General features: G+C 50.4%; 1 protein-coding gene across 3 annotated transcripts in view; it reads right to left on the reverse strand.

Moving 5' to 3' along the window:
- LOC121876818 (protein tyrosine phosphatase domain-containing protein 1-like) overlaps positions 1-13,507 on the reverse strand; it is a 38,088-nt gene that overhangs the window by 17,554 nt on the left and 7,027 nt on the right. For all 3 annotated transcript variants that reach the window (XM_042382254.1, XM_042382253.1, XM_042382252.1), the window contains exons 2-4: positions 7,302-7,561; positions 6,875-6,955; positions 5,122-5,237 (exon numbers count right to left, since the gene is read on the reverse strand). In XM_042382254.1, the coding sequence (XP_042238188.1) occupies positions 5,122-5,237; positions 6,875-6,955; positions 7,302-7,561 (457 nt within the window). The remainder of the gene's footprint in view (positions 1-5,121; positions 5,238-6,874; positions 6,956-7,301; positions 7,562-13,507) is intronic.

The following is a 13,507-nucleotide window of genomic DNA, read 5'->3' on the forward strand; positions in this document are numbered from 1 at the left end:
GTTACCAATACTTAGTTACCAATACCATACAGTGTTACCAATAGCCATGAGGTATTACAAGTGAGTTCTCAGTGTTGCCAATAATAATCGACGTGTGATTTGCATCCTTCAAGTGTTCTCAGTAACCTTGCAGTGTTGCCAATGGTCACGAGTAATCCCATTGACGGGTAATATGTCTGTCTGTCTGTCTGTCTGTCTATTCATCAGTCTGTCTACCTGTACTGTCAACATCTCCGCCCGTGTCCCCCCCTCCCCCGGTGTCCCCCCTGCCCCCCCCCTGGCCCCTCCCCCCGGGCCCCTCCCCTGCCCCTCCCCTGCACTCCCCCTCCCCCTGCCTCCCCCTCCCGCCCTGTAATCAACGTGTGGTGTGACTGGGCTGCCGGCTCTATATTAACCAACTGACTTTCGTTCCTTCTCCGGAAGAGGGGGTCTTCTGTGGATAATATGACCCTCTGCCTTGTTACTACACTACTGGGGGTTGTTATACATGAACACACGTGTTACTGTACACACATACACATACACACACACACACACACGTACACCATTTTTTTCATTAGTTAATTGACTTTTTTCGGTATGTTTGTGTACGTCATAGAGCCGTGTGAGGGAATGTGTATAGTATCTCACCTGTTCCCTCACTTGTACCCTCACCTGTACCCTCACCTGTTCCCTCACCTGTTCCCTCACCTGTTCCCTCACCTGTTCCCTCACCTGTACCCTCACCTGTACCCTCACCTGTTCCCTCACCTGTACCCTCACCACCTGTACCCTCACCTGTACCTCACCTGTACCTCACCTGTAACCTCACCTGTAACCTCACCCAATTACTTAGCACTGTCAAGTGATCCAGCATTCCCCCATCTGTCCACACCCCCACCCCCACTCACACACCCCACCTCACCCCCCACCCTCACCCCCACCCTCACACCCCACCTCACACCCCACCCCCCACCTCTGGCACCCCATCCTCCTCGGGAAAAAAATAAACACTCTTATATTAACGTAGGAAATATTTTGTTGGTTTTTTACGCCTCTGAAAAAAAACCACTTGTATACGTCCCAGTCTTTACGCTACGAGGTCATGGGCTGCAACAACGTGACCTCCCTGTGACCTCCCGCCTTGACCTCCCGCGTTGACCTCCCGCTTTAACCTCGTCCTTGATCCAAATAAAACCAAATTGTATATACTTTCTCCTGGGTTTTGAGTCTATAATTTCTCAAAGTTTCATTATAATCTGATAATTAGTTTGGGAGATATTTATATATAATTTATGGACGTGTTATTATTATTATTATTATTATTAATGATATCCGAAATAGTATCTATCTATATATCTATCTGTCTGTCAGTTTATCTATCTATATATCTAAAAATTCTCTCTCTCTGTCTCTCTCTCTCTCTCTCTGTTTACATTATATTATATCGTTACTGTAAAACATTGATCGCTATTCGATTATTGGTAACACTGTCCAAGCTTTTTTGCAAACATTGGCAATACTGATCCGGTATTGCCTACGTCACAGATAGTTTTGTTTCTTTTTTCTTTTTATTTATTTTTCTTTTTTTTCGTACGGAGAATTATTGTTTGGAACGACCCATTGTGTCTGTATTCTCCACACATGAATACGCACACACACACACACACACACACACACTTTTCAGCCACCGGCTGCAACTCTATTAATAAACCGATTATGATTATTATTATTACACACACTGAGTAAGAATGAAGAGAGAGAGAGAGAGATAGAGAGAGAGAGAGAGAGAGAGAGAGTCGATGACGTCACAAGGCAGGTAAAGGATAGACATAGTAGTGGTAATCGATGCTTAATTTGGCACAATATGACGTAAGTGGCACCCTCCTTACTGGCACCCTTACTGGCACCCTTACTGGCACTATTACTGGCACCCTCTACTGGCACCCTCCTACTGGCACCCTCCTACTGGCACCCTCCTACTGGCACCCTCCTTACTGGCACCCTTACTGGCACCCTCCTACTGGCACCCTCTACTGGCACCTCCTACTGGCACCCTCCTACTGGCACCCTCCTACTGGCACCCTTACTGGCACCCTCTACTGGCACCTCCTTACTGGCACCCTCCCTACTGGCACCCTCCTACTGGCACCCTCCCTACTGGCACCCTCCTACTGGCACCCTCCTTACTGGCACCCTTACTGGCACCCTCCTACTGGCACCCTCCTTACTGGCACCTCCTCCTGGCACCCTCCTACTGGCACCTCCTACTGGCACCTCCTACTGGCACCCTCCTACTGGCACCCTTACTGGCACCCTCCCTGCTAGCACCCTCCTTGGCACCCTCTACTGGCACCCTCCCTACTGGCACCCTCCTACTGCACCCCTCCACCAGCACCCTCCCTGGCACCCTCCTTACTGGCACCCTCCCTACTGGCACCCTCCCAGCACCCTCCCTACTGGCACCCTCCTGCTGGCACCCTCCTACTGGCACCCCTCCTACTGGCACCCCTCCTACTGGCACCCTCCTCACCTCCTGGCACCCCTCCTACTGGCACCCTCCTTACTGGCACCCTCCTACTGGCACCCTCCTACTGGCACCCTCCTTACTGGCACCCTCTACCACCCTCCCTGGCACCCTCCTACTGGCACCTCCTACTGGCACCCTCCCTACTGGCACCCTCCTACTGGCACCCTCCTACTGGCACCCTCCTTACTGGCACCCTCCCTACTGGCACCCTCCTTGCCCCAGCACCCTCCTACTGGCACCCTCCTTACTGGCACCCTCCTACTGGCACCCTCCCTACTGGCACCCTCCTGGCACCCCCTCCTACTGGCACCTCCTACTGGCACCCTCCTACTGGCACCCTCCCTGCCTCCTGCTGGCACCCTCCCCTGCTGGCACCCTCCTACTGGCACCCTCCTACTGGCACCCTCCTGCTGGCACCCTCCTTACTGGCACCCTCCTACCCCAGCTCCCTCCTTACTGGCACCTCCTACTGGCACCCTCCTGGCACCCTCCCTACTGGCACCCTCCTACTGGCACCCCTCCCTACTGGCACCCTCCTGCTGGCACCCTCCTACTGGCACCCTCCTACTGGCACCCTCCCTACTGGCACCCCTCCTACTGGCACCCCTCCTTACGGCACCCTCCTACTGGCACCCTCTACTGGCACCCTCCCTACTGGCACCCTCCTACTGGCACCCTCCTGCACCCTCCTACTGGCACCCTCCTACTGGCACCCTCCTAGCCACCCTCTACTGGCACCTCTACTGGCACCCTCCTACTGGCACCCTCCCCTACTGGCACCCCTCCTACTGGCACCCTCCTGGCACCCTCCTACTGGCACCTCCTACTGGCACCTCCTACTGGCACCCTCCTGGCACCCTCCTTACTGGCACCCTCCTACTGGCACCCTCCTTACTGGCACCCTCCTACTGGCACCTCCCTACTGGCACCCTCCCTACTGCCTCCTCTGGCACCTCCTACTGGCACCCTCCTTACTGGCACCCTCTCCTTACTGCACCCTCCTACTGGCACCTTACCTCCTACTGGCACCCTCCCTACTGGCACCCTCTACTGGCACCCTCCTACTGGCACCCCTCCTACTGGCACCCTCCTACTGCACCCTCCCTACTGGCATCCTCCTACCTCCTGGCACCCTCCTACTGGCACCCTCCCCTACAGCACCCTCCTGCCCTCCCTACTGGCACCCTCCTACTGGCACCCTCCTACTGCACCCTCCCTGCACCCCTCCTAGCATCCTCCCTGGCACCCTCCTAGCACCTCCTACTGGCACCCTCCTACTGCACCCTCCTTACTGGCACCCTCCTACTGGCACCCTCCTACTGGCACCCTCCTACTGGCACCCTCCTACTGCATCTCCTTACTGGCACCCTCCTACTGGCACCCTCCCTACTGCATCCTCCTACTGGCACCCTCCTACTGGCACCCTCCTACTGGCACCCTCCTTGGCACCCTCCTACTGGCACCCTCTGCCCTCCCTACTGGCACCTCCTCCCTGCACCCTCCTACTGGCACCCTCCTACTGGCACCCTCCTTACAGCACCCTCCTACTGGCACCCTCCTACTGGCACCCCTCCTACTGGCACCCTCCTGCACCCTCCTACTGGCACCTCCTACTGGCACCCTCCTACTGGCATCCTCCTACTGGCACCCTCCTTACTGGCACCTCCTACTGGCACCCTCCTACTGGCACCCTCCCTACTGCTCCTCCTACTGGCACCCTCCTACTGGCACCTCCTACTGGCACCCTCCTACTGGCACCCTCCTACTGGCACCCTCCTACTGGCACCCTCCCTACTGGCACCCTCCCTACTGGCACCCTCCCTACTGGCACCCTCCTACTGGCACCCTCCTTACTGGCACCTCCCTACTGGCACCCTCCCTACAGCACCCTCCTACTGCACCCTCCTACTGCCACCTACTGCACCTCCTACTTCCTACTGCCCTCCTACTGCTACCCTCCTACTGCACCCCTCCTGGCACCCTCCTAGCACCCTCCTACTGGCACCTCCTACTGGCACCCTCCCTGGCACCCTCCCTGCTTCCCTCCTACTGGCACCCTCTACTGCTCACCCTCCTACTGGCACCTCCTACTGGCACCCTCCCTACTGGCACCCTCCTACTGGCACCCTCCTACTGGCACCTCCTACTGCCCTCCTAGCACCCTCCTACTGGCACCCTCCTACTGGCACCCTCCTACTGGCACCTCCCTACACTCCTAGCACCTCCTACTAGCACCCTCCTACTGGCACCTCCTGGCACCTCCTTACCCTCTACTGGCACCCTCCTACTGGCACCCTCCCTACTAGCACCCTCCCTGCACCCTCCCCCCAGCACCCTCCCTACTGCACCTCCCTACTGCACCTCCTACCCTCCCTACTGGCACCTCCTAGCACCTCCCCAGCACCCTCCTACCCTCCTACTGGCACCTCCTCCCTGGCACCTCCCTACCCCTCCTGGCACCCTCCTGCACCCTCCACCCCCCAAAAAATCTTGAGAACATCCTTAAAGACCCCCCACCCCACCCCACCCCCACTTCCACCCTTCCTTCCACCCTTCCTTCCACCCTCTCCTTCCACCCCTTGAAGGTACGACTGGAGAGGTGTGGTACTCACTGCCGTTCTCCATGAAGACGCTGGGGTCGTAGCTGAAGCCAGAGTCGTTCAGAGGTTCACCACAAGATGCGTGTTCTCCTGGAAGCTGTAGGTTGACCACTGTCCTGATGTCGTGTCTGGGGGAGAGATAGATGGTGAGAGATAGATGGTGGTGGAGATAGGTGAGGTTAGGTTAGGTTAGCATTAGGTTAGGTTAATCAGTAGGTGAAATACGGTGATGGGGCAGTAATTATCAGGTGATCCTAATAACACACACACACACACACACACACACACACACACACACATCCTTGACCACTGAAGGGTCAAGACGTACCTAGCGCTCTTCTGGGGGCAGCCAGGTCAACTTGACCAACGGCCAACCCTCTGAACCCTCCTCCCCACCGGAATATCAACAAGTTCTCGCCAGAAGTTACAATTTCATTTAGAACGAATGGAACCAGTGTTGAACAGTGTTGAACAGTGTTGAACAGTGTTGAACAGTGCTTAAGTCAGTAGAACAACTCTACAGTAACCGAGTCATTTCACACAGTGAGGTCCCAGGTACCAGGGATAACGGCCCGTGAGACAACAACAACCAGCAATGTGTTAATCCGTCTACAATAGGAAGGCCTGGGACCACACCTCACTCTATAACACCATCTGTGAGGAATTACTACACCACGCCAGGTCCTCATAACACCATCTGTGAGAATTAATTACACCACGTGAGGTCCTCATAACACCATCTGTGAGATTACTACACCACGTGAGGTCCTCATAACACCATCTGTGAGAATACTACACCACGTCACGTCCTCATAACACCATCTGTGAGGGAACTACTACACCGTCAGGTCCCTCATAACACCATCTGTGGGGAACTACACACCATCAGGTCCCTCATCACCATCTGTGAGGAACTACTACACCACGTCAGGTCCCTCATAACACCATCTGTGGGGAACTACTACACCACATCAGATCCTCTATAACACCATCTGTGAGGGAACTACTACACCACGTGAGGCCCCTCATAACACCATCTGTGAGGGAACTACTACACCACGTGAGGCCCCTCATAACATCACCTGTGAGGGAACTACTACACCACGTGAGGTTCCTTCTTACACCACTATGGGAGGGAGTTACTACACTACGTGTTTGCTGTTCAACACCTACATTAATCCGCATGTTTAGTGTATGTTCCTTTACCTTTCTCTAATGAAGGCTTTTGTTAAACCACCAATGTATGTAATAAGTCATTTATGTCCAATGTATTTTTTTAGCCTTCGGGCTGCAGAACTTTTTCAATAAACCGTTAATTATTATTATTATTAACACATACACACACACACACACACCTTAATGGTTGGTGGAACTTTGAAGTCACGTAGTAGGAATGTCTGACTAAGAAAGACAGACAGACAGACAGGAAGCATTATAGTGAAATACTTGCCCTAGAAGACATACTACAGCTGTTTGGAATACCTGGAGTAGGAATCATACTTGAGAGGTGGAGTTGGAATCATACTTGAGAGGTGGAGTGGGAATCATACTTGAGAGGTGGAGGGGAATCATACTTGAGAGGTGGAGTGGGAATCATACTTGAGAGGTGGAGTGGGAATGAATTATTGAAAAGAATGATTGGAATGACTTGAAGACTAGTACACCAAGCTTATTTCACCTGATGATTTAACAATTTGACCTCTAGCCGTAAGGAATGGTGTCACTTTAGGAACAGTGCCATATACTTAAGAACTGTGCCACTTACTTCAGGAACTGTGCCACGAGTTCCTTTTTGATGATGACCACGCTGCTTGGTCGAGCCATAGCCAGGATACCGTCCGTGACCCTGTGGGTGAAAGGTCAACACTGGTCATCCTAGGTTAACAAGTCAACACAGGTCATATCCATGTCTTCTACACAGGTCATCCCAGGTCAACTCAGATCATATCCAGGTGAAAAGCTTTCGGTCCGTAGGATGAAAGGTCAGGCGGTCAAAGGTTTTTATGGTTAAAAAAACAAACAAACAGTTGATATACAGAGGTAGAATCTCTCTCTCTCTCTCTCTCATCCCGAGGCGTTCACTGCTTGAGATAATGTTCAAGTCAATTCTTAAGTTCACTGTGAGGTACCTTTCGTGTCCTCCGTTCACCTTGACTTACGTTCACACACACACACACACACACACAACTCACCAATGAGAATATATCCCAGGTATAGCCATATCATCGCTGTTCCAGGCGTCTCCGTTCTCGTACTTGCAGCGCCGACCACCACAGAAAACTGAACATTGCAGCTCGGTCGGGGTAACTTGTCTAAAGTGCTCGCTCAGGCGGGAGTAATTGCTATACACGGCGATCTCTCTCTTGTTCTGTGAGAGCCCCGCTGGCTTTAGTTCTGTGGCCTGTAGGTCACCTCCTCTACTTCCTCCTCCTCCAACGCTTTGTACGGACATCTGTTGAAAGAAAGAAAGAAAGAATGGGATTAGTTTTTTTTTTTTTTGGAGGGAGGGAGGGAGGTGAGGTGTCTTCTTTCCTTCTTCTTCTTCTTCTTTAGTTTCCCCCTCCTCCTCCTCCTTCCTCCCCCTCTCCTCCTCCCCATCCTTCTCTTCCTTCTCATCATCTTCTTCCTCACTCTCCTCCTCCTCCTATTTCCCCCGATTCCTCCCTCTCTTCTGACTCTGTGTACGGATAGCGATAGGAATTTCTATCTCATTCTTGTATCCTCGTGGCAAAGAGGCAGACAGACAGACAGACAGACAAGACAGACAGACAGACAGACAGATAAGCCAACTTGACCCACACGTGTGTGTGTGTGTGTGTGTGTGTGTGTGTGTGTGTGTGTGTGTGTGTGTGTGTGTGTGTGTAAAACTAAGGTTCGCTATCACCTAAACTAATCTATTTTGTATTGATTTTATTATTAATTCTGTATGATTTATCTTCGTTGTATTTGTATGTATGATTCACCGCTCTATTGTATTATTTATCGTGTATAAGTCATTCTCGTTAGTGTATTATGAATGTGTATGATTATGGTCAGTCAGTCAGTCAGTCAGTTAGTCAGTCAGTTTATTTATTGGATGAATGAATGTTTAGGAGGGGTGTCATGTACCAGTTAGGGGTAGAGGGGGAGGTGTACGTGGCCAGTTAGGGGTAGAGGGGGAGGAGGTGTCCGTGGCCAGCTAGGAGGGTGGTGTCCGAGGCGTGTGGTCAGGTCATGGACGGAAGACGTATGAACAAACACAAACGGATTTCAATGCCACTTGGAAGGTGAAGATATAACGATAATGTATCTGGCCAGCTCAATAACCAGTGTGTTGTATCCGGCTGTGAGGTGTGATTATATCCGGCTATATGGTATGTTTATATCCGGTTGTTTAGTGTGGTTATATCCGGCTGCGTGACGTGATTATATCCGACTATGTTATGCGGTTGTATCCGGCTATGTTGTGTGGTTATATCCGGCTATGTGACGTGGCTATATCTGGCTGTACTGATTATATCCGGCTATGTAGTGTGGTCATATCCGGCTCTATGGTGTAGCTATATTCTAATCACTTGGACCTATTCTCACGGTGATCGAAAAGTCCCTGTGCATCTGTAACAATTAACACCCCATCTTAGTTTCTTATTTCACCTCTGTTACGTTTTAAATGCAATAAAGTGGTTTTCTTACCGTAGAACTCGGATACCTTCACACTGATTACTCACCCAGGAGATTATGGTGTATCACTACGTAGAATTTCACTCTGCTTCCGGCATTCAATGCGTTATGTACTTGATAAATGATGATTTAATGAATTCCATTAACTTCCAACATCCATCTAAGTTACTGGTTATACTTTGTCATAACCAATCAGTCATTACCTTTGATAATAATAATAATAGAGGGATCACAGATACGGGCAGATCATTTCACTTACGTTTATTTGGCACAATCCCATACACTGGACTTATAATTTGCATGGATAGGTCAGTCACTCACATTCACTCCACAGTACTGTAAGTTATAAGGGAGAGTTTGTCAACCTGGTGAATTAATCGTTAGATCTATTAGGCCGGCCTGGTACTCTTTAGCAAACAGGCCCTCACCAGTGATCACTTCCTTTACAGGATGCGTTAACTCGCTGACAACAATCTGGATTCTGCACACAGACTCATAGCACTGGTAGGACTGTATGCCCCTGTTCTATTGTAGAAACTGCGGAGCAGGAGGTCTTCTCAACCAAGGTCTAAGGCCCACTAACTAAAATGTGGTTTTGAGGCGTGAAATAACCCCTATCGGCTGGCCGGGTACCTTATCTCTACCTAAACAAACATTTGGGATGGGTTGTGCGGGAGGCCCAACGCAACCCTTAACAACCTCCATTATTATTCATTATTATTTACCTTATTCGACTTACAGTTATTATTAATATATAGTAACTGTCTTCCAGCATATAATATAACCACTTATAAGTATATCCTATAGGTATAACACGGTATATAACGACGTAAATATAACAAGGGCGTGGATAGTTGTCATGAGGGTAAGTAAAGGACTTTTCGATCACCTACACCACTTGATATCAGCTTGTAATATTATTGTTGTTATTTTCGTTTTTTATATATTTGATTTATTGAAAGAGTTAACATGAGAGAAAGTGAGAGAGTGAAAGAGAGAGGGGATGTGTGTGAGAGAATGTGGACATGAGAGAGAGAGAGAGAGAGAGAGAGAGTATAATATGTTACACCACACAGGAAATCAATGTCAACATTACTAACTTCGGTATAGTGACTCCTACACCCACACGCACACCCCCCTCCTCCTTCTTCCCTCCCCTACTCTACCACGCACTCTACCACAACCAAACGCACTCTACCACAACCCACACGCACTCTACCACAACCAAACGCACCTCTACCACAACCAAACGCACTCTACCACAACCCACGCGCACTCTACCACACCCACGTGCATTCTACCACAACCAAACGCACTCTACCACAACCAAACGCACTCTACCACAACCCACGCGCACTCTACCACACCACGCGCATTCTACCACAACCACACGCACTTACCACAACCACACGCACTCTACCACAACCCACACGACCCACAACAACCCACACGCACTCTACCACCACCCACGTGCATTTACCATAACCACACGCATCTACCATAACCACACGCATTTCACCATAACCACACGCACTCTACCACAACCACACGCACTCTACCACAACCCACACGCACCTACCACACCCACGTGCATTCTACCACAACCAAACGCACTCTACCACAACCCACACGCACTCTACCACAACCACACGCACTCTACCACCACATCACCACACCAATCCACACCTGTCAATCACACAATCAAGCAGTCCGTTTGTTTTCGTGTCGCTATTGTATTCGTTAATGATTTGTTTGAGTTTTATTAATAATATTCAATCGTTTATTTTATTTCGTTTGTTTTATTGACACAAGTAACTGAAAAACTTAACCCCTTGAGTATGATGATTTAACCCCTGGAGTATGGTGATTTAACCCCTGGAGTATGGTGATTTAACCCCTGAGTATGGTGATTTAACCCTTGAGTATGGTGATTTAACCCCTTGAGTATGATGATTTAACCCCTTGAGTACGGTGATTTAACCCTAGAGTATGGTGATTTAACCCCTAGAGTATGGGTGATTTAACCCCTGAGTATGGTGATTTAACCCTGTGGTATGGTGATTTAACCCTGAGTATGGATGATTTAACCCTGAGTATGATGATTTAACCCTGGAGTATGAGTGATTTAACCCTTGAGTATGATGATTTAACCCCTGGAGTATGGTGATTTAACCTGAGTATGGTGATTTAACTGGAGTATGATGATTTAACCTGTATGTATGTATGTGTATGTGTATGTATGTGTATGTATGTATGTATGTATGTATGTATGTATGTATGTATGTATGTATGTATGTAAGAGAGAAAGAGAGAGAACATAATAACACTACAGAAAATTGTCTTCGCTGAAACAATATTACCAGGAATTCTTGACACTTTTACAGTCTAGTGGTACAGTCTAGGTACAGTGTGGCGATACAGTCTTGTGGTACAGTCTAGTGGTACAGTCTAGGTACAGTGTGGTGATACAGTCTTGTGGCAGCTAGTGGTACAGTCTGGTGGTACAGTCTGGGTACAGTGTGGCGATACAGTCTTGTGGTACAGTCTAGGCAGCTTGTGGTACAGTCTAGGTACAGTGTGGCGATACAGTCTTGCAGTCTGTGGTACAGTCTTGTGGTACAGTCTAGGCAGTGTTGATACAGTCTTGTGGCACAGTCTTGTGGTAAGTCTAGGTACAGTGTGGCGATACAGTCTTGTGTACAGTCTGTGGTACAGTCTTGTGGTACAGTCTAGGGTACAGTGTAGGATACAGTTCAGTGGTACAGTCTAGTGGTACAGTCTAGGTACAGTGTGGCGATACAGTCTTGTGGTACAGTCTAGTGGTACAGTCTTGTGGTACAGTCCAGGTGGCTACAGTGTGGCGATACAGTCTTGTGGGTACAGTCTTGTGGTACAGTCTAGTGGTACAGCTCTAGTGGTACAGTCTAGTACAGTGGCGATACAGTCTTGTGGTACAGTCTAGTGGTACAGTTCAGGTACAGTGTATGAGATACAGTCTTGTGGTACAGTCTAGTGGTACAGTCTGTGGTACAGTCTAGTGGCACAGTCTAGTACAGTGTGGATACAGTCTGGTGGTACAGTCTGGTGGTACAGTCTAGTGGTACAGTCTTGTGGTACAGTCTTGTGGTACAGTCTAGGTACAGTGTGGCGATACAGTCTTGTGGTACAGTCTGGTGGTACAGTCTGGTGGTACAGTCTGTGGTACAGTCTAGGGTACAGTGTGGTGATACAGTCTGGTGGTACAGTCTAGTGGTACAGTCTACGTACAGTGTGGCGATACAGTCTGTACAGTCTAGGCAGTCTAGTGGCAACAGTCTAGTGGTACAGTCTAGGTACAGTCTAGTGGTACAGTCTAGTGGACAGTCTGGCGATACAGTCTGGCAGTCTGGTGGTACAGTCTAGTGGTACAGTCTGGTGGTACAGTCTAGTGGTACAGTCCAGGTACAGTGTGGTGATACAGTCTGTGGTACAGTCTAGTGGTACAGTCTAGTGGTACAGTCTAGTGGTACAGTCTTGGTACAGTGTGGCGATACAGTCTAGTGGTACAGTCTAGTGGTACAGTCTAGTGGTACAGTCTTGGTACAGTCTAGTGGTACAGTCTGGTGGTACAGTCTAGGTACAGTGTGGCGATACAGTCTAGTGGTACAGTCTGGTGGTACAGTCTATGGTACAGTCTGTGGTACAGTCTAGTGGTACAGTCTTGTGGTACAGTCTTGTGGTACAGTCTAGGTACAGTGTGGCGATACAGTCTTGTGGTACAGTCTTGTGGTACAGTCTAGTGGTACAGTCTAGTACAGTCTGGTGGTACAGTCTAGTGGTACAGTCTAGTGGTACAGTCTAGTGGTACAGTCTAGGTACAGTGTGGCGATACAGTCTTGTGGTACAGTCTTGTGGTACAGTCTAGTGTACAGTCTAGTGGTACAGTCTAGGTACAGTGTGATACAGTCTAGTGGTACAGTCTGGTGGTACAGTCTAGTGGTACAGTCTAGTGGTACAGTCTAGTGGTGTCTAGTGGTACAGTCTAGTGGGTACAGTCTGGTGGTACAGTCTTGTGGTACAGTCACCTTATCCACCAACGAGGGGTAACCTTTACTACCCTCCCCTCCCTTCCTCTCCCCTCCTCCCCTCCCTTTACTCTCCCTCCTCCCTTCCATTCCTCTCCTCCTCCTTCCTCCTCCTCTCTTCCTCCTCCCCTTCCTCCTCTCCCTCCTCCCTTCCCTCACCCCTCCCTCTCATCTTCCCCTCCTCCCTTCCTTCACTCTCCCTCCTCCTTCCTTCACCTCCTCTCATCTTTCCCCCTCCCCTTCCTCTCCCCCTCCTCCCCCCTCCCCTTCCTCCCCCTCCCCTCCCCTCTCTCCCCCTCCCCTCCCCTCCTCCCTCTCCCTCCTCCTTCCCTCACCCCTCTCTCATCTTCCCTCCCTCCCCTTCCCTTCTCCTCCCTCCTCCTTCCTTCACCTCCTCTCATCTTTCCCCTCCCTTCCTCTCCCCCTCCCCTCCTCCCCCCCTCCCCCTCCCTCCCCTCCCCCTCCCCCTCCTCCCCTCCCCTCTCTCCCCTCTCCCCTCCTCCTTCCTTCACCCTCCTCTCATCTTCCCTCCTCCCCTCCCCTTCCTCCCCCCCCCCCCTCCCCCAGTTACAATAGATTATCGGTACTACTCTTGAAATATTCAGTTACCTTCATCTGAACCCCGGATATTGACCCGTGTTGGCACTGTTCTAGGGAAGGCACTGTTCTAGGGG

Source organism: Homarus americanus, unplaced genomic scaffold (genome assembly GCF_018991925.1).
Source record: "Homarus americanus isolate GMGI-L3 unplaced genomic scaffold, GMGI_Hamer_2.0 scaffold50281, whole genome shotgun sequence".
In the NCBI taxonomy this organism is placed as follows: Eukaryota; Metazoa; Arthropoda; class Malacostraca; order Decapoda; family Nephropidae; genus Homarus; species Homarus americanus.